Source organism: Phyllostomus hastatus, unplaced genomic scaffold (assembly GCF_019186645.2).
Source record: "Phyllostomus hastatus isolate PE091 unplaced genomic scaffold, TTU_PhHast_1.1 phas_scaffold_585, whole genome shotgun sequence".
NCBI classification, from domain to species: domain Eukaryota; kingdom Metazoa; phylum Chordata; class Mammalia; order Chiroptera; family Phyllostomidae; genus Phyllostomus; species Phyllostomus hastatus.
In genome coordinates, this window is record NW_025334037.1 from 8,090,431 (window position 1) to 8,114,171 (window position 23,741).

The following is a 23,741-nucleotide window of genomic DNA, read 5'->3' on the forward strand; positions in this document are numbered from 1 at the left end:
TAGTGCTCCACTTCCCAGTACACTGAGTGTAAGGCTCTTCTGATCTGTTTCTCTTACTGATGGAGACCTATCACCCTCACACCAGAGCCATGGGGTGTCACTTCTCTGCCACAAGAGCTCATACCAGGCAGCTGGCAGGGAACGCCCAAATGCAAGCAAGTCCCAAGTTATGCCACAAGTAGGTGATAAGTAAGGTGACCATACAATTTACCATCTAAACTGGAACACACTTGACAGTGAACATGGCACTCTCAGTAATCATGCCCTAACTGGGACCATCTCGGATAAGTTGGGATTTAGTGGTCATTGTGGAGATAAGCCCAGAAAAACAGATACGTTCCCCTTCCTCAAGAGAGGAAGGGAAGTGAGCTGGTAGGGGTGGCCCTGGACAGTGGCCATCCTGCTCCTCGCTGTCCCCAGGGTGGGTCATTCTGAAGACAGCGGTGGGGGTGGGGGGCTATGTATAGAAAGAAGGGCTCTGTTACCTCTGAAATCTCATTCTCAGCAGAGGAAATCTGCTCAAGGCGCGTCTGACAGAGCCTTTCCACCCAATACTGAATCTTTTCCGATTCCTCAAGGTCTTCCCGCTCTGTCTCGGATACCTGGGACCCAAGGCCACCACAAAAAGGGGAGGAGAAAGGGCACACTCAAGTCACACGTGGGCAGCACACTCGAACCAGTAGCACGAATGCATTTCTTAACCACTCCCCCCTGCCACCAGCGTACTGTTGGGAGTGTCAGCTGTCTAGAAAAAGACCCAGGCTTGTTTCTCTTGGGCCCAGAGGTGGGGGAACAGGGTGGGGGGAGAGTGCTGAGGTGTTGAGTCCACTAAAGCCACTTGTAGGCAAAACGAGAGAAGGAGGTCACGCATTGCATGGGATTAGCTGGCCTCCAGGATCCCCACAAACCCTGAGGCTCTTATGATTCCCCAAGAACAGTCCTTCTGTGGGCTCCTAGCACATTCAAAGGATTTATACTTTCTGCCCCTCCCCCACTTCCAGGCTGCCTTGTCCTCAGAAGTACAAGTTCAATTTTTAAATTTTGTAGCTAATTTGTTCCTAATGCCAGATCTAATGCACTTCACATTTTCCAGGACTTCTCTGTTTTTGTAATGTAATCAGTTTAGCAATCTGATTCATGGGAGCCTTAAAGAAAAGCAGAACCAATAATCTCTCGAACAGCTAGGGAGTGAAGGTCACCTGACTCACCTATGAAACAGGAATCCCTCACTCGGGAAGACTGCTTTCGGCTTGTCTTGAAGGGAGCAGCCTTAGCCGCATTCCCAGGTTGAAGAGGCCTAGCCCCCCCACACACCCTGTGCTGATGGGATGAGCCTCAGGCTGCTAGCCTGGGACACCAGGCCTGTGAGACGGAGTTAGCCTCAGACCTTGACTCTCAGAGCCAAGGCACTTTGGGGAAACCCGGTCTTGAACTTATAACCTGGGTAGGGGGCCCAGCTGATTCAGATCTAATGACAGGTGGGCAGCCCGGTCTTGGACTCATACTCTGGTACAGTGGGGGTGGAGGGCACAATGCAAACCTCTGGCCCAGTGTGTGGAGGCCTAACCTAAATCCTGCAGTCTGTGCAGGGAGGTTAGCCTCAGACTCACACCTGAGCAAGGAGGCCAGACTCAATCCCAAACATATACTTAAATCGTAAGCTAGTCTTGGATGACCTCGGGTGCAGGGGGGTAAATGATCTCACTCTCCAGACTAAAGGGTGGGTGGGGGGACAGGCTCATGCCACCTTTGGACTCCATTGGGGGAGGACAACTCTGGCCAGTTCCCTGGGAGCACGATGGGGAACAGCTGCACCGCGCCGCAGGGGTGCTCACCGGGCCCGTGAGCAGGACACGTACCTCCTGGGCCAGCCGGTTGATCTTCAGCTGCTTTTCCTTTTCCAGCATTTCCTCTTTCTCTTTGTAAAGCTTTTGCTCAAACTCCAGTTCCTTCTTATTCTTTCTCAACTCCTGCAGGCTCTCGTCATACTTGGCTTTTTTATCCTTTCCTTTCTGAGCAGATGTGGCATTTTTTACACGACAAGGGTTACAAGGCAGTGTTGACACTGGCACAGCACCACAAACAGGGCATTCAGTCTCCAGACAACACCAGGCAACTGCCCCACGGCCAGCCCCTCCCCCAGCTCTGCCCCTGGGCATCGGACCTGAGGATCTGGACAAGCAAGCCGCTGTTACCCATGGTAGAGTAGGAGACACATTCCCTTTGCCAGCCAGAAGAATGGGCTTACTAGTTCACTAACTAGCTGTGTGACCTTGGCTAAGTGTCTTAACATCTCTGGGCCTGATTCCCCTCATCTCCAAAATGGAAGAAATACCTGCCCCATAAGCTTGACATCCAGAGCCAATGAAATAACATCTATAAAAGAGCTTTACAAACATTACAGCACTATAGAAATAGAAGGTATTGTATTTATTTCCTGGTATCTGGGCACACGCTTTCTCCATTATTCGGAGAGAACATTTTCTCATGTTCAGATACCACACATGCCTCCTGGGAGATTTTACAGAAAATCAGGGAGAGCTGGTAGGCCTCGCTTGTAGAGAGATCCTCTGTCCTGAGCTACAGGAGGCAGGAGCCAGTCTTGACCTGGGAGCCCAGAGCCAAGTGTATCGGATTTTCCCCTGATGCTTAAGTTCCAGATCATTTCATCCTGTCAAGTCTACCATTCTCTCTGAACCGGGCCCCTGAAATGAGGATGAGTCAGAAACTACAGGCTTGGGGGTTGGGGTGGGGACAGAGAATGGCCTGCTTGCTTCTCACTGGCTGTCAGGGTTAAAGAGGACTTGGGGAGGGAGGTGCAGGGCAAAAGGACTTATTTTTCTTGTTGGAATTGGACCCATAAAACCTGCTTTCCTGGCTGCTTCTCCTGAGTGGCAGAGAAGCCAAAGAGTAAGGAAGGAAGAGAACTAACATTTCTGGACTGCCTAGGTGTCGAGGAAATGACAGTATCACACACATAGGCATTACCCTACTCTTCTGATGGAGGAGATGAGGCTCAGAGAGCGGAAGTCTCTGTCCAGCATCAAACATCTAGTAAGTGGTGGTGCCAGGATTTGAACCTGAGTCTTCCAGGTCCCACGAATTTTCTACTGCATCCAGATGAGCTGGGGGCCACGGGAGCATGGCAGGAGGGAGTGTCAGCTCCACCACACACAGCAAGGAGGACAGAGCTAGCACTCGGGAGAGGGGACTGCAGAGAGAGTCGGTAATCTGGGGACTGCCTGCCGGAAGGAGAAACCCACCTGTGAGCTCTCCCACCCCCAGCGAGTCATCTGGGGGCCTGCTCTCAGAATCCCTGAGTCATCCCAGCATTAAAGGCCAGAAATGAAGAACTGAGTTTACCAGCAATGGACACATTTGTCCACAGCTGGAAGGACTTAGTGTGTCGTCATAGACCTATGTTTGAGTCATCCTGCTTCCTTGAGAGTGTAATGTGCTTTGGAAATGACCCCACCCCACACTGTCTGAGGGATGGGGCCCACCCCCAGAGCAGTCTAAGAGTCACTTGAGAAAATGGTTCTCTTTGCTTCAGAGTCCTGCTTGGTTCCTCATCTACCCTGTTGTCTAGACTCTTGGCTCAGTTGATTGATGAATCCCTCTATCATGTAATAGATTCAGGCAGCAATTCCCCAAGAGGAGCCAGAAACATTCTGCGTGATGGCAGCTTGCTGGAATAAGGGGATAGCTCCCCACAGGAACCACTGGGATGGGAATGGCCATTCTGTTGTTAAAAGACCCACCAGCACTCAGATTTTAGAGCCAGGGCTCTGGGGTGGGGCAGGCACATGTGACAGTTTCTGTCCCATCTCCTAGAAGCATGAGCTTCTGGTGCAGAAGAGCAAGTAGCCCCATAGCACTGTGCACCGATCCCCCCACAGTCCACTGCATAAGGGTACTTAGTTGCGTGTGAATCTGCCTCCCTGCCGACGGCGGGCTCCTGCAAGTAAATAGGGCTGGTCTGTGTGTTCACTCATGCGGCCCCGTGGACAGGGTTACTACTCAGGACCATAAATCCTCAGGTCCTGGCACAGACTTCGTGGGCCCACAGGACTGGGGTCTTTGAGCCCCAGGGGGATTCCTGCCAGGGTAGGAATTGAAGACATTGAGTCTTTAGTGTTTCAAATAAGGGGAATTTTCTTCACTGATGGTCATAGCCACAGACAGCCGCTTGTATCACCTGGGCACTGGGTGTCCCAGCTCCTGCTGTACACAGTGTCTCTTGTGGTTCCAGAGAAAATGAGGATGGATTTTCAGAGCCAGCTTGAGGAACATGATTCTGTTGTCCTTTTAGCTGTCAGTTAAATTCATGGCAAACGTTCCTTTCACTCTGGACTACAAGGAGAAGCTGATGGGGTGGGTATGTGCTTGCTGCTACCTAGAAGCAATGTCTCTTCCTTTTAGAAATGAAATGAAAACTGAAATACCAGCTATTACTGGGATGACTGAACTAACGAACAGGGGGAGCCAGGGCTCCTTCTTTACCACCAGCACGTTTCAAGCAACATGATCTCTGACAGGAAGTGCGTGCGTTGGAGGACACACACACACCTCTTTTACCTTTGTCCACTAATCAGTGTCTGGGAAGGAGTTAATCTATCCACCTCCTTTAGTAGTTTTTCAGGTAAAATCCTGCCTGTGTGTGTGTAGTTATATTCTGGTTGAGACAGTGCATAGAGAAGAATTCGAAGTCTAACCCAATGAGGCATCCTGAGTGGGAGTCAGCCTGTGGAGTGAAAGGGACAGTTTCAGGAGAGCAGGTCCTGTCTGAGACCCCGGTGGTTTGGAAAGGAATCCCTGAGGGGCTCTGCCCTTGCCGACTCAGCGTCATGCAAATCACAACGTGCACTCCTGGGTGAAGAGACCTTCTCCTCCGTCAAGAATAACAGTGCTGTCTGTTACCTGCATAGTCCTGTGTTAGAGGAGGGGCAGATGCTTCCAGCACAGCAGAGATTCCCATTGCACAGCCAGGGAGAGGTTACTTATCAGCAAGGTCGCTCTGCTGCCAGGGCCCTGGCTTCTGGAGGCCAGACATCCCGCCAGACAGGGCCGGCTGAGTGATAACGCCTAAATTGGTTCACCCAGATTTATGCCGATGCCTGATTTCCAAATACCAAGTCATCTCGAATGTGCAGTCTATCGGTATTAACAACAGTATTTTCATAATCAAATGACAAAGTGATTTAGAAAGAAAAAGGATGAGAAAGATTTATGGGGTCTGGAGATACAGTAATAAGATCTAGAGAGGAAAAACCCAAGGCCCCAGAGACCGGAAAATTGCATTATGCTGGGCACACGCAGAGATGTTTCTAGGGAGGGTGTGATTGGTGTGGCTCTTCGTCTCAACCCGAGGCAGCCAGCGGTGTCTGGCACAGCCGGTCTCATAATCCACATTGGGAACACCCAATGCAATATTTCTCTCTGTCTGACCTCAGCTTCTGGTCTTGGCCCCTGGTTCTACTTGACGGAGAAATAAGGAGCGGCTTCTTGCCCTGCCCCTGCCCCTATGCCCCGTACCCACTGGGGCTGGCGCTGACCCGGGCAGTGCCTGATGGTGCTGGGGCAGCTTTCACCCTGTGAATGCTCCCCCCACCCCCGACGATGCCTCTGTGACAGCGCCCTGCTGTTAGATGTCAGCCTGGCACAGAGGCGCAGACACGATTACCCCTCAAGTGAACAGGCCGAGTCACACTGCAGAGAGTTGACAGGAAAAGAAACAATGTGTGCAGAAGGCCAAAACCCACAGCAAACTCAGCAGCACATGGCACGGCACCCCGCCCTGTCCTACCTTGCGGATGGTTGGGAATTTGCCATCATAGCGATAAAACCACCCAAAGGCTGCAACAACACAGAGAGCAGACCCGTGAGATGCAGTCCACTTGGCCTGCGTGTCCAGGCCCAGAGCTGGGCTCTCAAGGAACGCATAGCTTTGTGAGACGGAGCGCAGTGCAGCGGCGGGTCCAACAGCAAAACCGCATCCTCTGCCTGACCCTGCACTTACCTGGCCTCGCCTGGGCTGTAAAGCAGGCCCAAGACCACCTGAAAAAGGCCCTGATTGCCAGGCCCTGGACCCCTGTCAACTGCCTCTGGCCTTAGAAGTCAGTGCCAGGAAAACCAAAGAGAAAGCCCCTTGTGGGAGGATGAGCTTTTGCAAATCATAGCCACGGCCTGCAGAGCACAAAGCCCCATTGAAAGAGAACGAGCCTTTTCCCAGCCGATATCTGGTCCCTCCAACCAAGAAAAGGCTCAAAACAAAAGGGAGCCTGGGTCTCTGCCTAGAACTGCTGTCAGACAGAACAAAACCGTCTTGTCTCACAGTCCAGGCCATATCCTCCACTCTCAATGTGGGAAGAGAAAGCAGTGACTGGGGTCAGCTCTGGGGAGGACGGCTCGGGCAGCAGCGGGCAGGAGACGGGCCTCCAGAAAAGCAGATCCCCAACCAGGCCAGACCACCAGGACACCAGCACCCCCGGCCTCCCTCAGGCCACAGCATGACAGGGCAATATCTCGAACCCGAAGCTCCCTAGTCCGGTGGTGACGGCTTAAATTTTTAACTACCCACTCTTGACCAGCCTGGGTTCTAGAACAGAATCTTGAAAGCCCCTTGCTGGACCAAACACTATCCCCTAGTTCCTGGATCTTGAAGAGATCTTGGGGAGTCCTGGGGAGAGGCCAGAGAAAGAACTTGGCCTTGGGCAGTACTTAAATATTTCAGCCAGCAGTTCAGTTGTACCGAGGTCTGCCAGCTGACACTTCAGCCTGGCCGCGAGTCCTGTTCTCAAGGTTTTGTGTGCAGTGCTTGGACCAAGCCAGGGTTGGTCACAAACTCCAGTGGTTCCCACCATGGGCTGGTCCCCAGAGCTGGGTGTCTGCAAAGCTGGCAGGGGGAGGTGGGCAGGGCAAGCAGAGCAGCAAGGCCAGGAAGCAAAGCGGGGGCCGCAAACCTGCTCTCCCTGCTTCTCCGTGCCTCCATCCAGGTCATCAGCAGGCTCAAGCTTGGGCTTCACTCCCTGATCATCTACCCGGGAAAACAGGAGGAAGCTAGTGAACCAAGAGGGATTCAGGAGACCCAGAGACCAGAGGTGCTTCCCAGGAGCCTGGGGACCTGGAACCAGTGTCCTCTGTGGGAGTTGTGATGTCAGGGGTGGGAACAAGGCTCAGGAGCCCAGTGCAAAGCTTTCTTGCTCTGGGATGGTGCATGCTGTGCTTCCAACTTTGGCAGCTTTGGTTTCTCTGTCTGTAAGATGGGCTAACGACAGGGGCCACTGATCTGACAGCAGAGCGGGAAGAATTTTGTGGGGCGTTCGGCTGACGCTTGAGAGATGGGGCACAGAGGCGGAGAATATCTGCGTGTCATGCGTGTTCAGCATAAGCCTTGGTGCCAGGGCTTACAGTGGGAGAACACGTCCTCCTGGCTTCTCTCACCTGTGGAGCTGTGTGGGTGGACGGGGGGTCCTGCGGGGGTGAGGAGATGCCAAAGCGTAAAGGGGCCCATGTGGCCAGGAAGACCTGCCTTTTGACGTAATGTGGAGAACAGCAAACCGTCTGTTCCCATGGTTTCCAGCCTGGACTCCGGCCTCTCTGGGCTGGGAAGGTAGTGTGTAGGTCTGCTGTGAGCTGTTTGCTCATGTTTCAAAGTTTTAGTTAGAAGACCTGGCCCAGTAACCTGTGAAAAGGCTAACATGAAGAGCCTTTGCTTTTGGTTTGATTTATGGTCACCCAACAGCAGAACACTGATGCTTTCTTGAGAATAAGGAGGACTACCTCATCAGACAGTGGGGGCACAGATGGTGACTACTTCACCGTGTGGTAGGGAAAGAACCTCAGCTTCCACACCATGCGGTCTGTGGGGTGTGGGGACTAATTGGTGCGGTGCTTAATGGCTAGAGGAGACTAGAAATCTCTTGTGTAAACTTCTTCCTCTCTCCAGGCTTTTTCTAGCTCTGAAATCCTTAATAAAAATCCCCCCCTCCTTGGTTTTGCTAAGGAACTTTCTCTGCGGACCTCTGTGACAATGTGTCCTGGACTTGAGGGCCTGGCCCAATGTCGGGGTTCTTCTACTGGCTCGGCTGTGGGTCAGCAGGCTGAGCCCCTAGGACAGGTCGCAGTGAGGGGAACAGTCTGTCCCACTCACATCATTATGATGAGTGGCTTCATCTTCCGGGCAAGAGATGCTCCACTCTCTTTACTACCTGTTCAAAAACGCAGGGTCCACCCCTCATCAGGCACAGCCACCTGAGTCGGGCACAACCTGTTGGCTAACTGGGCCCCCGAGTTGAGGGGTGGTCCGGGGGGATCACAGCCTGGTCCTGGGGGCCGACACGGCTGAGACCACGCTGGCCTCCCAGGAATGCGGAGAAGGCAGGACCTGAGCTGGCTCCAAGGCCTTCCTGCAGGTCCCGACTCATCTCCAAACGAGAATTAAACTGCAGGAGCACGTGGAGGCGGGTGGAGGCAGCTGCTGCCCCGGCTCAGGCCGGCAGGCTCTGCTCACCAGTCTCATGCCCCGCAGCGTTCCTCTAGAAAACACATATGTCTTGAACAAAGGGGAAGTTCTCACTCCTTTGATTCAGGATGCTTGATTTGGTTTAAAAGCACTAAATAAATAGCTAGCTAGAGAAAGGGTTTTTATTTTCCATAGTTCCTGAGAGGGTGTGTTTGCTCCGAAGCCAAGACCAGTTTCGAGTAAGGTACTAAATTGACTAGGGTTACTTTCATGAGAAGCAATTAAAATCGATCTCTCTCCTTCTGAGGCTCCTATTTCACACATTAAGAGCAAATTAACGCCCTGCCTAAAACACAGATTATTCACCGGGAATTCAGCTCTGGCCACATCCTTGATGAATAGCGAGTGTCAGAGGGAAGGCTGATGAGAGCCTGCTTTGTCCTCGGGAGAGGACAGTGTCACAGTGAGGTGACACTGTGCCCTGCCACCAGGAAGGCATGGGAGCTGTTTGCCGTGCACCAGGGAGGGGTGCAGGGGACCATCCACGTGCTCTGGACACCTTCACCGACCCAAGCTGATGTCCCTCTAGGGCGTGGCCATGGTTCAAAGTTGGAGCCAGAGCTGTCCAAGCCCCATTGCAAGATCCTAAGTGGCTGCCGAAATAGGGGGAGAGCAGAAATGAGGAACATTGGTTCTTGGGTGCAGATTCACCCCTCATCTGCCCAGGTTTGCAGGTCAGCTGAGCACAGTCAGCTGGAGTAGAACCTGTCCTCTGTCAAGGATGATCTAAGTAGCTACAAAGAGTAAAGGCCCAAACAGGCATCCAGGACTTGTGATTGCCACGGCCCCCAAGTAGCCTTGCTCCTGGCTCCCCACTATGAGCCTACTTAAGAAACACCAAGAGTGAGCCCCCCACCGTTTTGCCCTGGTGCTGTGAGCTGCCCCCTTGAAGAGGTATCCTGGGAGTTGGGGCTGAGAGCAGGTGGAAAGGAGAGCAGTTGTTGAGGCCTGGACCGAGCCTGGAGCTGAGAACGTAGTACAGATGAAGAAAGGAGATAAGGGCAGAGGAGCTGAGGTCACAGGATGGCCGTAGTTTGGTGCCCGGGAGTCCAGATTCCATCTCTGGAGGGCACAGACCTCGCAGGGTCCACACACAGGGACACAGGTGGTAGGGGCACTTCAGGTAAGCTCCTCCCACAGTTGCCCATCAACCTTGGACACGCCCCCAAGAGTCTTCTCTCATGTGAGCCCCTTGCCCTAGTTCCTGTTGCTGTTTCACCCCAGCCCCAATTCAGAAGCAGGCAGGAAGAAGATATGGCACCCAACAAACTAAAAAATACCATAGCAGTTCACTTCTGCCATAGCTCTCCAATCCCTCTTCAGTAGCTCAAGGGTGTGGAGAGGGTCCGCCCACCCGTGTCTGTGTTGCGAGGGACAGCCTGGCAGCAGGCCTCCAGGACAAGGAGGGCAGATAGATCCCACCCACCCCAACGCCCCGGCAGACAGCCCTGGCACAGGGCTGCCCCTCTGTGAAGGAAATGCAGTCCAGAGAGCCATGGGCTGTTCACTGGGGAAATGGTGGTGAGTAAAGGGAGACCAGCCTCTCTGTCTGGACCCCCGATCCCCTTGGCCCCAGAAAGAAGCCCTCTGCCCACCAGCACATGATACGTACACTTTGGCTTGCGAAGGGACACGGGGCGCACCTCGGTGGTGAGGGTCTTAGGCGAGAGTAGCTGTTCCTTCGAGCCCCAGTCCTCTTCCCACTGCTTCTGAAACTTCTCTTCCTCCTCCATGATCCTGAAATAAGACCCCACACTCGTGACTGGAGGCAGACCCTTCACGGGCCCAACTTCTGCTGATAGGCCCTCCCCAGCCAGCCTGGGGAGAGGCCACATGGTTCGAGCTGTGGGGAAGCCAATAGAGTCCTTGGCACTTGAACCCTAAATTGAGTGTAGTTATGTAAGACTATGTTTTGGTTACTCTACCAGGATGGGCTTTACTAGGACTACGGAATGGCTACAACTAGAGGAGGATCCACCAGGGCACAAGTGGGCCAGGAAGACGGGCGTGAAGGCCGCCTCTGGCTGTCTACACTCCCGAGAGCATGTCCGTGTCCACACACGGACGCGCGGGGCTGAGGCACTCACTGTTCCATCTCCTTCCGGTATCTCTCATTTTCCTCTGCGGCCTTCTGGGCGATTTCCTTTTTCCTTCTGAAACACAAAGCAGATTGGCATGCTGGAGTCTGTGCAAGAGAAGTTAACTCTTCCTTGTAGCTAACTCCTGATTTGGGAAAAGTTTTGAGTATTCTTTCAGGCTCCCTCCCAAGGATGCCTGGACCACTGTGGATGCTGAGAAAGCAGATCCCACAACACCAGGGTCCTGTGCTCTTGTGGGGTTTGGTTTGGCACCACTAAGCAGAGATTCTGTGCTGCCAGAGAGGACGGGCAGGCCCTTGTGGGCCACACTGGAGGCACCCACCGCCAAGCACTTACAGTGAGTGATGACAGGCAGGGCCTGGCCTGAGGGAGGTCCTCCTGGAAGAGGGCCCCAGGCCCCAGGGGCAAAGCTGGGGCCACCACCCAAGGTGAGGGCTGTGGGCAGAGGTACCAGCAGGGGGGGTTCTCAGGCTAATTCTGAGATGGGAAAAGCCTGTCTACTTTCCTTTTCCAAATTCTTATGGGGCTCCTAGAATATACCTGGATTTAGATTTTGATGATAGTTTTTGATTTATGAATTGCTCACCCCATTAATTCTCTCAATCCAGTATCTCAACCACCCGACGTGGGGGCAGAGGGCTTATAACCATCGATGGGGCAGCCAGACTACCTGGTGTGAATGCCAGCTTGGCCACGTGTGACTTTGCCCACAAGTGACTTACCCTCTTTGGGTCTCAGTCTCCCCATCTGTGAAATGGGTTAATACCATCTATCTCACAGGGCTATTGTGAGAATGAGTGTAAGTAAAATACACAAGGCCATAACACAATGCCAGCCACATGGTTGGTACTCAACAGATGTTAGCTACTGCTAGTAGTAACCCCATTTACATGCATATTCCTGGGTCTTGGAAATCGGGGGCTCTCTTGGCAACGAGGGAGGAGCCCTGTGGTCTGAAGGTCAAGGGTGCCTATGCTGACCACCACTGGACCCATGTGGTCCGAGGACAGTCCTCAGGGAGTGACGATCAGGTCGGCTCAGGATGCAATGAGCAGGAAGTAAGGTGGGTGGGGTTGTACAGTGGGTGGTCTGGGAGGGTGGGACAGAGGCACCCTAACTGGCCACACTCACTGCCTCTCCATCTCCTGCTGCTCCTGGAGGATCTTGTTGGACTCCATTGCCAGCCGCTTCTGCATGAGAAGCTCCTGCCTCTGCAGCTCGCGCTGCCTCACCTCTTCCAGCCGCTCCCGCTCTGTCATGAACAGCTCCCGGCCCTCATGGGGAGAAAAGAGACGCCTTGTTCAGCCCCCTGGGGAACCTGGGCTTCCACCGCCACTGCCTCGGAGGCCAAAATGAGGGTTTTTTTCTCATCACGTGACCCCAGTGTGAGGCACTGTGGTTCCTGCTGTGTCTGACTCAAACATCCCCTGGCTGGGCAGAAATCCTCTTGCTCTGTTTTGTCAGAGCTTCCCTGAAGGAGAACCCCTTGGCTCTTCTCAGGAGTGTGTGGCAGAGATCAGGGATCTGAGTGGCTGGGCCTGGAGGTCAGGGGCCATGGAGGTCAGGGGCCATGGAGCCCCCAGAAGCTCATTCTGGACTTACAGCTCCAGCTACGATGGACATGGTCAGGCTGCGGCTACTCTTCAGCACGTTCACAGCCTGTGGGGACAGGTGGACAGTCAGCTGAGGCCTGACAGATCAGAGAAACCGAGGCTTCTAGAGAGCACAGAGGATGTCAGCCACCGTGGCAGGGGGAGGGGGTCAGAGGGGGAGGGCAGAGGTGATAACGCCAGCAGGTGAACATCCCACCCCTCACCTCCTTGTGGTCCAGGTTGGAGAAGTCGATGCCGTTGACTTCGACGATCTGGTCCCCTGTCTGGAGGAGAAATGGAGAGGGATCAGCGTGTTTGCACTATCTGTACTCTGACTTATGTGCAGGAAAGGTTCCCCCTGGGGGACAAGGGCAGACGTTGGGCCTTAGGTGGCCACACCTCAGCTCTCCCGGATGAGCAGCTAGAAAGCTCCAAGGGGTCTCCCAGGGCCCCTACCTCATATCTCTTTCGTCAGCTGCCAAATATGATATCACCAGAGGTTTATTCTTTGGCTGAATTTATGACATTTGCTTTAAAAACTCAGTATGTAGACACAGGAGCCTTTGGGCTTCTCACATAGCTGAGGCTGTGTTGAGTCATAGTAACAATTGGCAGCTAACATTCACCGATCTCTTACTCTATGCCCCTTCTAAGCATGTGTATTAATTCATTTAATCCATACGATGTCTCTAGAAGGAAGGCTATTTCCCCATTTTATAGGAGAGAAATCTGATGCACAAGAAGAGGAAGTCATTTGTCCAAAGTAGAGGTCAAAAGTTCCTGCTCTGGCATCAGATCACCCAGGTTTGAATCCCGGCCCTACCATTCTAGGCACATGATCTTGGGAAAAAATCATATACTTTCTCTGGGGCTCAGTTTCCTCATCTGTAAAATGGATAATACATGAGGCTAATGATAATACCTAATTCTCAGAGTTCTCACACATTGTAAAGGGCTTAGAACAACATCTGATCCAATGAGCACTCAGTGAGTGCCACCTGTTTGATTACTATTACTGCACCCCACGTGCAGGACCAAAGGCTCTCAGAGCTGGAGAAGGCTGGAGAAAGAGTCAAATGCCAACCCCTGTGACACTTTCCCTGCAGGGGTGGGTAGGAAGCATCAGCCAGTGATTGTGGAAAGAGGGCTACGTGGGAAGACGTTGCCGTGGGAAGACACGTGCCTCTGTCACCGTGTGATCACAGTCTGACTCTGGCCAGGGCCACTCACCTCCAGCCCCACCTCGGCAGACAGGGAGCCAGGCTTCACGTTGCTGACAAAGATGCCGGGTTTCTGGATGGGGCCGCTGGAAATGCTGCAGAAGTGATGGGAAACACAGGTGAGCCTCTGCCTTCAGTGCTTGCTCATCCACAGTGTCCGGCCCCCTCGGCCTGTGCGTCCAATGCTCCAGCCCCGCAGGACACAGGCCACCCACGAGCTCACCCACGAGGGCAGCAGCCACAGAAAACTACTTGTAATCCCCCACCCTGCCCAGCCCCTCGCACGGAATATCATGTATGCTGTTTCTTTTTCTGGCACTTTCCTATTCATTCCTTAAGACTCAAGTGCTGTCTTCTCTGCAAGGTTTTAAACTGAACACTTATTCTTCCCTAAGATGAAATAGTCGCTCCCTTCTCAGTGCTCCTAAAATACCTACAGTGAGGGTGGCATCTGTCCTGTTGTTCTGCCCTCCCAGATCTGTGGCAGGAGTCACTAACTGATCAGTGCTCTCTGTGTAAGCCAAGAGGCAGTCTTAGAGTTCTTTGCAAAACAGCACTCCAGGCAGCCACTGCTAATCGATTCAAGAGAGCGCACAGTTGGAAACTTATCTGCCACCCTGACGCAGAACTCAGCTCCATTAGCATCGTTGTCACTCTATATTGTAACCATTGATGTGGCTGGCTTCAATATTAGGCTGTAATCTCTTAGAAAGGAGGGACTTCTTTATGACTTATACTTGGCAGAAAAGTATTGAGTAAATGTGAATGAGTGGAAACAATAAGAATAACTCAAAAAAGAATAGCTGGTATTTACTGACTGGGTATTTGCCAGGCACTAAGCTTGGTACTTTACTTCTGTCTTCTTACTCCTCCTCACAAGGTGGACTTTATTATTCCCAATTTATTGAGGGAGAAACTGAGGCTCAGAGTGGTTAGATAACTAGTCCAAGGTTCCCGAGCTCACAAGGGACAGAACAGGGACTGACCCCTCGATCTGTGACTATAGCATCTGCATACTTAACAAGACTACATCTGCCACCTATGCCTGCTTGCAGGAAACCCACAAGATAGTAAGTGACAAGGGAACAGTGACAGAGATGACCAGCAGGACAGGCTCCATTTACTGTGACTCAAGGACCCACCAAAGGCACATGGCTCTTCCTGGGGCCTCAGTTTTTTCATCTGTAAAATGGGCCTGTTAGAGCTGTCCCTGTGGCCCTACAGGGCTGTTGTGAAACTCAAAGGGGAGACCAGGCACCAAGGAGTGTCATTATTCATGGAGAAAAGTTCCCTCAGAAGCAGCAGTGAGGAGGGGGAGAGGCGTCGGGGCCCTACTGGGGTCTGCTGGCTATGAGGGAGCCCCAGGGCCTGCTGGCCACCCACCTGCAGCCAAGGCCCCGGGAGCCCACCAGGCTGATGAAGACCTTCTTCTCCTTCTTTTCCCGACTCCCTGGAGAGCCCAGGATGCCCCGCCCGCCCTGGAGGAAGGACAGAATAAGGGTCACTAGGTGTCACATGTGTGCGAGTGGCTACTTGCGCTCATAAGCACTGCCGACCCCACGGGGGCCTGATGGTTATTCTGTCCCTGGTGGGGGTGGGGGTGTCTGTACCTGCTGGGCTGGATGGAGGCCCATCACCCACAGGGGCTTTCCAGGTGCCCTGGGGCCGTGTGAGCCCCTCCTTGAAGACCACTCACTCGGACCCCATCACGGGGGGTTCTGGCCCCTACCTCAGATTCCGACACAAACTGATCCACATACTGCCACTTGAGGGGCTCGTCCGGGGAGCTGGTGGGAAGGGAAAAGAGAAGGGGGTCATTAGAGAGAGATGCTTGAAGAACCAGGCCCCAAGTCCAGATCTGTGCCCTCTGGAGTCCCCAGCCGCCGCTGGCCCAGGGGCAGTGCTGGCCTGTGGGAAGCCAGGCCCCAGGGCTGATCCCCGGACCCTGAGCCCACAGGGAGGGCCCTGCTCACCTCTTCACAGGGATCAAGCCGATGTCTGTGGGAGAGAGGATGGGGGTTAGGACGGCTCCTCTGCCCTCCCCTCCTCCCCCAGGAGCTGACTCCCTGCTGCCGACCCTCCCCAGCCCACTGTCAGCACCACCCGCCCCTGCCCTCTGGCCTCACTCACGTCTCACTTTGATGGACACAGTCTTCTTGGTGCGGATGAGGTTGATGACCTCCTCGTGGGTACACGAGGAGATGGAGTACCCGTTGATCCGGACGATCTCGTCCCCTACCTGGGCCACAGACAGAGGGAATGAGCACCAGGCTGAGGGGCTGAGGGGCGTCAGGTGGCTGGGCAGGCTCTCTGCCAGACGCCCCGGGCCTGCTCTCCAGGAAGGGGGACCATGGCCCTATCTCTCCCCTCAAAGAAACCTTGATATGTACCCTAGTGCCTTGTCACAACCTCAACAGCCAGAGGGCTCCCAGGACAGTGGCACTTCCAAGTGGTCTTGTGCAGCCCCATTTTACAGATGGGGAGACCAAGATGGTGGGGCAGGGGCACAGAGAGGGGGTGGCAGAGCTGGGAGGGGAACTGAGGACTATATCCTCACTCTGGTGTCCCTTTGACCCTCTCGGAGCACCAACAGGTTCCAGAACCCATGCAGAGGGCAACCTTTCACCCAGAGTCCAGCAGCTCATCCCTGGCCTTTGTCCCACCCCACCCCACCCCACCCCACCCCAAGGAGCAGGCTTCCCTGCAACAACATGACAGAGTCAGGGTGGGAACGTCCATGACTCCTCACCCAAGCTCACATCATTGACACACACACGATCTCTTTTTTTTCACTCAGTGGAAACTTGATGGACATTATAACCTGCCACAGCCCTGACCTCTGAATTCCCTTTCTGGGCGTGAGCAAAGAACACTAAATGAACATGAGGCCTTGGCATCAGATGTCCCAGGTTCAAACCCCTGCTCTTATTCTTACTAGCTGTGTGACCTTGGGCAAGTCTGTTGAACTTTCTGAACCTCAGTTTTCCCCATCTCTAAAATGGGGAGGTGCTGTGGTTGCCGTGAAAATTGAGTGTGTACACGTAAGGACAGCCACTTCCTGGAGCCCCACAAGTAATAAGTGAGCAGTTGTTATCATTATTATTAGTTCAACCTGAGCTCAGATCCCCCTTCTCAGGACTGAGCCTGCATTAGATGGCGAGAGATGGGGGGCCAGCTCGGGATACAGCTCCACAGTGAGACTGCCCCGCACTGGACACTGCCTTGGGCTCTTCTGAGTACCTTGGCCTTGGGGATCTGGCCTGAAGCTCCTCACTTAATAACTGCAGGGCTGGAAGGAACCTCAGACGTCCATTGAAACTGAGGCCCAAGGAAGTGATGATGATCTGTTACAGCCAGTAGCTGTAAGACAGACTGGACCCTGGATGCCTTTCTCCAGCCTGAGGCCAGTGCAGGCCAGCTGGGGACTTAGCTCACACCACATGCGCTGCCCCTTTGGACACTTGCTGGTACATGTTGGGGGTGCAGCTTGACTTTGTGCGGGGCCGAGGGGGCCAGGTGGGCGGACAGCCTGTGAGGGCCCACCACTCCTCCTTCTACAGACCTCCTCCGAGTCACCTTCTCACTGCTGCCACCAGAACACTCCCCTTCCACACCTGGACACAGACCCTAAACTCCTCAGGGGCCTGACCTGACAGGAGTGACAAGGGGCTCCAAAAGGTGCCACAAAGAGGGGCTCACTGAAGAACTCTCCAGTTTCTGCATCCACCTCCCATAAGGACAGCAGCCACGGGCTCCTCGCACCCGCTTTCTACAACTCTGCATCTCTGTTCACCCGATGGGGAAACTAGGCTCAGATAGGTGGAGTCACTTGCTTGAGGTTACCCAGCCAGTCAACGGTGTTGCTGGGAGTTGAAGGCAGGTTTCTCGACAGACAAGTGTTGTGTCTTGGGTGCTCGGGAGCGGGAGCGGAAAAGAAGGGCGCCTGGCCAAGCCCGGCTGCAGCTCCCCATGTCCTGCAGTCGCTGGGTCCTTCCCGCCTGCCAGAGCCCTCAAGTCCCACAGGAAAGGCAGGGATTACTCGCCCATTTTACAGCCGGACAACCCAGGCGGGCAGAATCACTCTCACTCCCTAGACCTGACTGTGCAGCGAGTTGTGCCACACAGACCGCCCAGGGCAGGGCAGAGGACATCAGTTCAGACAGGAAACAGTTGAAAAAAAAATCTAAAATCTCTCCAGTAGGGGGCTGAGAGCGGAGAGATGGGGTTGAGGCTGGGTCCTGTCGGTAGGCTCAAACCCCCAGCCCGAGAGGCCCAGAGCAGCAGGGCCTTCGGTCCAGCCAGGCTGTGCCCGAACGCGCCCCTCCCTTGCCTTCCAGAATCTTCCTCCAGCCGCACTCAGGCGTGAGACGTCCCCGGAAACATGAACCCAGACGGGTCAATGGGTGCAGGAGTTATTTGCCCCCAGCTCCTCCGGGCGAAGTTCCCTGTGTTGTTGCTGAAGAGAACCTGCTGGGGACCCCAGTCAGAATGGTTCCCACACAGCCCCGTGCTCGGGTTGCTGGATCGGCTTTCCTCTCCCCCTTGTTCCCGCGTGGAGCCCTGCAAAGGGCCCTTTGTGCCAGGGCCACAGTGAAATGACGATCTGAGGGGCAGTGGCACAAAGGAGAGATGAGCCCGTCCGCCCAAGCAAGGGCCGATAATTCATAACCCGAGAAACCGGCGGGAAGATAAAAGTCCGTTTCATTAGAATGCCCCCATCACGGAGGCACCGTTGAGAAACCCTTGTCCTAGAAGGAGAGCTCACCCCGGAAAACAGGGCCTCCACTGACGCCAGGAGAGGAGCTCATTATGTCTTTCTCCCCGGCTGCATTTCTGGGCTGGAAAATGTACCGCGCTGGAGAGGAATAATGAAGCGGCTGAAATTTCAGCCGCCCCGGCGAGCCGTGAGACAGGGATTTAGAACAAAGCGATGTCTGTCAGCTCCTGGCCTCCACCTCCCACTCCACGGTGTCTTGTACCTTTTGCCTTCGGGCCCCTGAAGCCCCCACTTGGCAGCCCAGATTGAGATGTCGATAGCGAACATGCTGGAAGCTCTGAGAGGGGGCGGGAGGGCCTCTTTTATCTGGACATAGGAAAACACAGCTCTGGGCTCTGGCAGCAGGGAGACCTGGAGGTCTGCCCGCCTCTGCTCAGGCACTGAGGTGTGGGGACCCCAGGGGAGGGGCATCTGGGGTGCTGAAGAGAGGTCCCTGGGCTTGGCAGTCAAGAGACCTGGGTTCAAATCCTGGCTCTGCCACTTGCTGGCTGTGACTGTGGTCAAGACTCTGAGCCTCTGTAAACTGGGGATGTCACAGCCAGGGAATAGAACGAGGACTGGTGGTGAGTGAGCACATTACCCCGCACATTCTAGGTGTTTGTTCAAGCTGCCTCTCCACTCACCTCACAAACACAGAGCACTTATGTCCCAGGCCCTGTTATGAATATTTTGTAATACGAATTCATTTATTCCTCATAACAACATGCTGAGGCAGATGGTATCATCGCACCCCCACTTTACAGATGAGGAAACTGAGGCACGAGGTGAAATGTTTTCCCCGAAGTCACACAGCCAATGAAGAGCAAAGCCGGGACAGTCTGGATGCTATACCGGGATTTCCTTTCACCTTCCAGGACAAGGCTACCTGTCCAAAGCTTCAGCTGTCGGGACATAGCCAGGAAGGAGGGGAGGTGGGAGCCACGTTCCCAACCTGACTCAAGAAAAGGGGCAATCGCCGGCAGCCTGGTTTCTATGGGCCTGAGGAAAACCTAGCAGGATGCGTCAGCCTCTCCCCCTCCCAAAGTCTCAAAGGTGAGGTGACCACTCACAGCCCAGTGAGTGAGGGAGGGGGAGGCGGGAAACCCGAGGAGTCCGCTCGCTCACCTGGAGCCCCACGCTGTCTGCCTGACCGCCTTTGATGAGGTGGGAGATGAAGAGCCCGCAGCCGAACTCGAGGCCGCCACGCACGCTGAGGCCGAGGCCTTCGGGGTTCGTGCGGTCCAGACGCACCTCCTTCAGCTTCCTGCCGTAGGAGAAGTCCGAGATGGCCCGGCTCCGGCCTGACCGCCCACACTGCCCATCCACTCGCGAGCGACCCTGTCCAGCCCAGGGTGACCTCTCCCACCCCCACTTCCAGCCTGGTGGCTCCCTCCGCACCTGGAGCGCCGGGGCGTCAGCTGGTCGTACTCCACCTGGTGCTTCAGTGGGATCAGAGGTCGGATGGCGTCAAACAGTGGCAGGCGGCTGGGCTCATTGATGACCAGCTTCAGGTCTCCCACGAGCACAGCCACGTCCATGGTCCTGCAGAGACATGGGGACACCTGGAGCCTCACCCATGACCATGAGCTCTGAGACCCAAGGATTCCCAGAGAAAGCAGTGCTGGGCTGGGTCCCCCACCCACTGGGCCCAGGCCTTGGACCTGAGGAGCACTCTCCCGAAAGTCCCAGAGCCCCGAGCTCCAGGCCAGGAGTCTCAGAGGAGCTTTGTTCTCTCATGTGAGTAGCACGAAGAAACTGGCGAGGTAGGGATTATTGACCCATTTTGCCAATGAAACTGAATCAGGATTCAAACTTGACTCTGCCTGGTCTGAAGCCTGGGATTTTCCCAGACAGGAAACCTCGTGTGAGACGGGGGTGACCCCTGTCATCCCCGTTCTGCCACCTCTGACCTGCAGCTAAACTCTGTAAATTCTGCATTCTCCCACACGCCTCCCACACGCCTCCTCCTCCTACTGTCCAGGCCCCTGGTGTCTCCGGCCTGCATCTGCCCAGCGGCCTGCCAACTTATACACTCTCATCTAATCCTTTCCAAGTGCCAGTTACTTCTCTTCTCAAAACCTTCTGTGGTTCCCCACTGCTCAGAGGTCACGATCCATCCTCCTGGCAGGCTCGGAGCCTCCATGACCTGTCTCCATGGACCTGCTCCGGCTCGTGGCTGTCTGTGGTCGTTGGGAGCCCCAAGTTCTACTCCCCCAGATTTCTGGTCGCTTCCAGTCGCACCTGAGTTTTCACGCCTTCAGCTCATGCCTGCTAATGTTGACCCTTCCTCCCGGACTGTCCTTCCCTGATGCCGCCACCTGTCACATCCTTCTTACCCTTCAAACCCTAGCTCATGCCCTTTTGGTCCTTTCTCCCATGGTTAGAAATGAAAACTCCTTTCTTCACATCCCTTTACGTATATCTAGAGGCTATTTTACTGTAACTTATATTAGAGTTTTTGTGCTTGCAGTGTCTGTCTGTCTCCCTTTCCTAGGCCACGAGTTAGTTGCGGAAAGAAAGTAGATCTTGTTCGTCACCAGAGTCTGTGCAGAGCTCAGTGAGTGGCAGGAGCTCACAAATGTGTGCTAGACGAATCAGAACGCAGGGGGGTGATGAGAGACACCCGATGCTGGCTCTGGGGCCAGCGGCCCTTCCTGTCCTACCCAGCAATCACGCTCTGTTAAGAGCCTCTCTGACTACTTGACTGCCTCCCCCAGCAGATCGAGAGCAACCTGAGGGCAGCAGCCAGTCGGTCATGCTCACAGGTGTGCCCAGCCCCTAGCACAGAGGCATGTGCAGAGCGTGTAAGTATTTGCTGAGACAAATGAATGGCGTGCCTGTTTGGTTCCCAGGAGCCTGCGTGTCTGCCCCGCCACCCAAGCTCTGCAGGATGGGAGGGGAAGTCCTCCTGTCTCAGGACAACCGGTCCCAGGGCTGCGTGCAGACAGAGGGACCCGGGCGGTCCACAGCGGTAGACTCAGCGCACTTACTGGTGGTACATCCGCAGCACATCGTAGAGATAGTCCTTCTCTGCGTCATTTTCTATCAGAAAATCCACCTGGAAAACCCAAGAGCAGAATTACAGCTCCAGGCCCAGCACCCCCATAATACATAGCAGGGCGGGGGAGGAGACCCCTGCTGGGGCCCTCCTCGGTGTCTCCTCTGGGCTGGGCTGTGTGGACAGGAAGAAAGCCACAGGTTGGGCTGGGCCTCTGCCACCAACACATCACACCCATGAAGACCACCCATGCAGGGCCACAGGGCACCTGCGCACGTCCCGATGTGGCGGGCTGAGCCTCTCCCAGGGGGGTACCCACGCGTACACACACATATGACAGAGATGCACCCCATGATAGCAGTGCTGCCGCTCAGTGCCCAGGGGTCAGCAACAGTGTCAGCCCCTGGTCTTACCTGATGGTGGCTGTAGTGCTGGATAACGGCTTTCAGGAAGGATTTGGGCCACTCGCTCAGGTAGCACATCCCACCCGCCGGAAGCGCCCTGCCGCCAAGTTCTTCTGTGTCACCAGTGCCAGGGGCAACTCCACCCTGTCCCTTCCTGGCCTAAGCTTGGTTAGCCCCGACTCCTGGCCACTCCTTCCCCTCTCCAGGTCCCTGAATGTGCCCCCACCCCCTGCAGGGGAAGAGTCAGGTTACATTATTTCATCTTTGCTGACGTCAATGGCTGGGACTCCAAGGTCAGGGTCAGGAGCTGTTTCATTAGCACCTCAGTCCCAGGGGAGCTGGTAGACCAGGAGCCTCGGATTCCACTCCCTGAGACAGTTCGGTGCAACTCTATGCACTAGATCCTTGGGCTCCTCTTCAGCCCCAGGCTGAGTGAGAGGGCAAGGTCAGAGACCTGAGGGATCACCGGGTTCTCCCCTCCTGCAGCCTCCAAGCCCAATCTCATGGCCCAGTGCCTCAGCTCCCCAGGAGAGAAGCTACTGCTGGAAGCTGGAAGCACCTGCCAGACTGGTCCTCAGAGAAGGGCCAGAGCAGCTCTGCTTCTTTCTATGGGCATCTCAGGGGTTCTGGGGTAGTCTGTCTCTCCCAACATACTAGTCCCAACCCTGGGGGTTTCTGGCCCGAGCAGGGGGTACAGAATGCAGATTTCTGGTCTCTGGCAGTACCTCCTTCCCTCTGAAGTGAGGTGAGCATTTCAGTGAAGGCGAGAATGACCTGGGAGGCTTGCCCTCCACTGTGTCACAGCTGGGCTACAGCTGCTACTGAAGTTCACCCCACCTGCTCAACAAGAACATCCATGCTTTCACCTATTTCACTGCCCGCCTCCTCCAGGCCAGGCGCTCCCGGTCAGCTGGAAGATGGGAACGGAAGCATCCCCATCTGCTCAGGTGGGTGGTACCAAGTCTCAGGGCAGTAGCCCAGGCTCTTGCACGCACCACATCAGTGGGCACCTCCCGAGGACACAGCCTGGGCTCTCTCTCCTGCTCTGCCTGGCCCTGCACAAGAGGGGCGGGAGACCCCGTGAGACATGCCTGGGCTGCCACCTTCCGCTGTGGTGGATGAGTCTGAGCAGAGAAAAATTCTGAACTCCCCTGGGGTCAGGGGCCAGAATTATCTTTATAAATCACATCATATCACTTGCTTGTTTAATAGTTTCCCATTGTGTTTAAAATCCAAATCTGAAATCTTTACCTGGATCTTTACAGAGCCCAACTTCACCTCCTGCCATCCCTCCTGACGACAAGGGCCTCTGATCAGTGCCTGCTACAGGCCATACTTGCTCCAGCCTCAGGCCTTGGCACATGCGGTTCCCTCTGCCTGGATTGCTTCCCCTCTACCTGCACAGCTGGCCTCCTTCCCAGGAAGCTCTTCCAGCTCGCCTACCCACCCAGAATCCATGCCAGCCCCCAGAGATGTTCCAATTCCTTCATTACAGCAGTCACAGTTTATAATTCAAGGCTTGCTCCTTCTGTGAATTGGTTTATTTCCTTCAACAGGCAGAAAACCCCATGAGGGCAAGGATGAGGTCCATCTGTTGTAAATGCCTTGTGCCTAACACATGGCAAAGGGTCCACAAATCAATACAGAAGAGGTTTGTCCATCCTCCTGCTCCTGGGGGAATGGGAGGAAGGGAAGCATGGGAACAGAAGGAGAAGGGACATCATGTTTGCAGCGTCCCCCATGGGATGGCACCAGGAGCTTTCCTTGGCCTGCTTCCACTTGCTCATCTCATAACCTGTACGAGGCCGATATCCTCACATCATTTTGCAGATGAGGAAACTGAAGATCAGAGAGGTCAAACCAACTCACTGAAGCTCCCCCCCCCCAGTGAATGAGATAGAGCTAAGGTTTGAACCTTGGGCTCTGTGGTTCCACTGTTCCTGATGTAGCACTTCCCGTTGTAGAAAAGCTCCTTTGGCCCTCTTTAGGCCAAAATTTCAAGCCCTTTGCTCTCAAGAGGTTCTTCCTTATCTCAAACCCCCATCTCTTTCCTCTGCCCTGGCAAGAAAACCCTTTTGGCTTGGTTCATAATGAGAGGGAAACCTCTGAAAGACTGAACCATGGATGCTCTGCTCTCCAAAGGAGAGC

At 54.6% G+C, this 23,741-nt stretch overlaps 1 protein-coding gene across 1 annotated transcript in view; it reads right to left on the minus strand.

Moving 5' to 3' along the window:
• USH1C (USH1 protein network component harmonin) overlaps positions 1-23,741 on the minus strand; it is a 46,515-nt gene that overhangs the window by 15,495 nt on the left and 7,279 nt on the right. Inside the window, 16 exon segments of the mRNA XM_045825760.1 lie at positions 486-602; positions 1,860-2,012; positions 5,807-5,856; positions 10,137-10,261; positions 10,612-10,677; positions 11,755-11,897; positions 12,226-12,282; positions 12,440-12,499; positions 13,446-13,530; positions 14,819-14,913; positions 15,165-15,222; positions 15,409-15,433; positions 15,566-15,674; positions 19,317-19,455; positions 19,590-19,733; positions 21,182-21,249. Of these exon segments, the coding sequence (XP_045681716.1) occupies positions 486-602; positions 1,860-2,012; positions 5,807-5,856; positions 10,137-10,261; positions 10,612-10,677; positions 11,755-11,897; positions 12,226-12,282; positions 12,440-12,499; positions 13,446-13,530; positions 14,819-14,913; positions 15,165-15,222; positions 15,409-15,433; positions 15,566-15,674; positions 19,317-19,455; positions 19,590-19,733; positions 21,182-21,249 (1,494 nt within the window).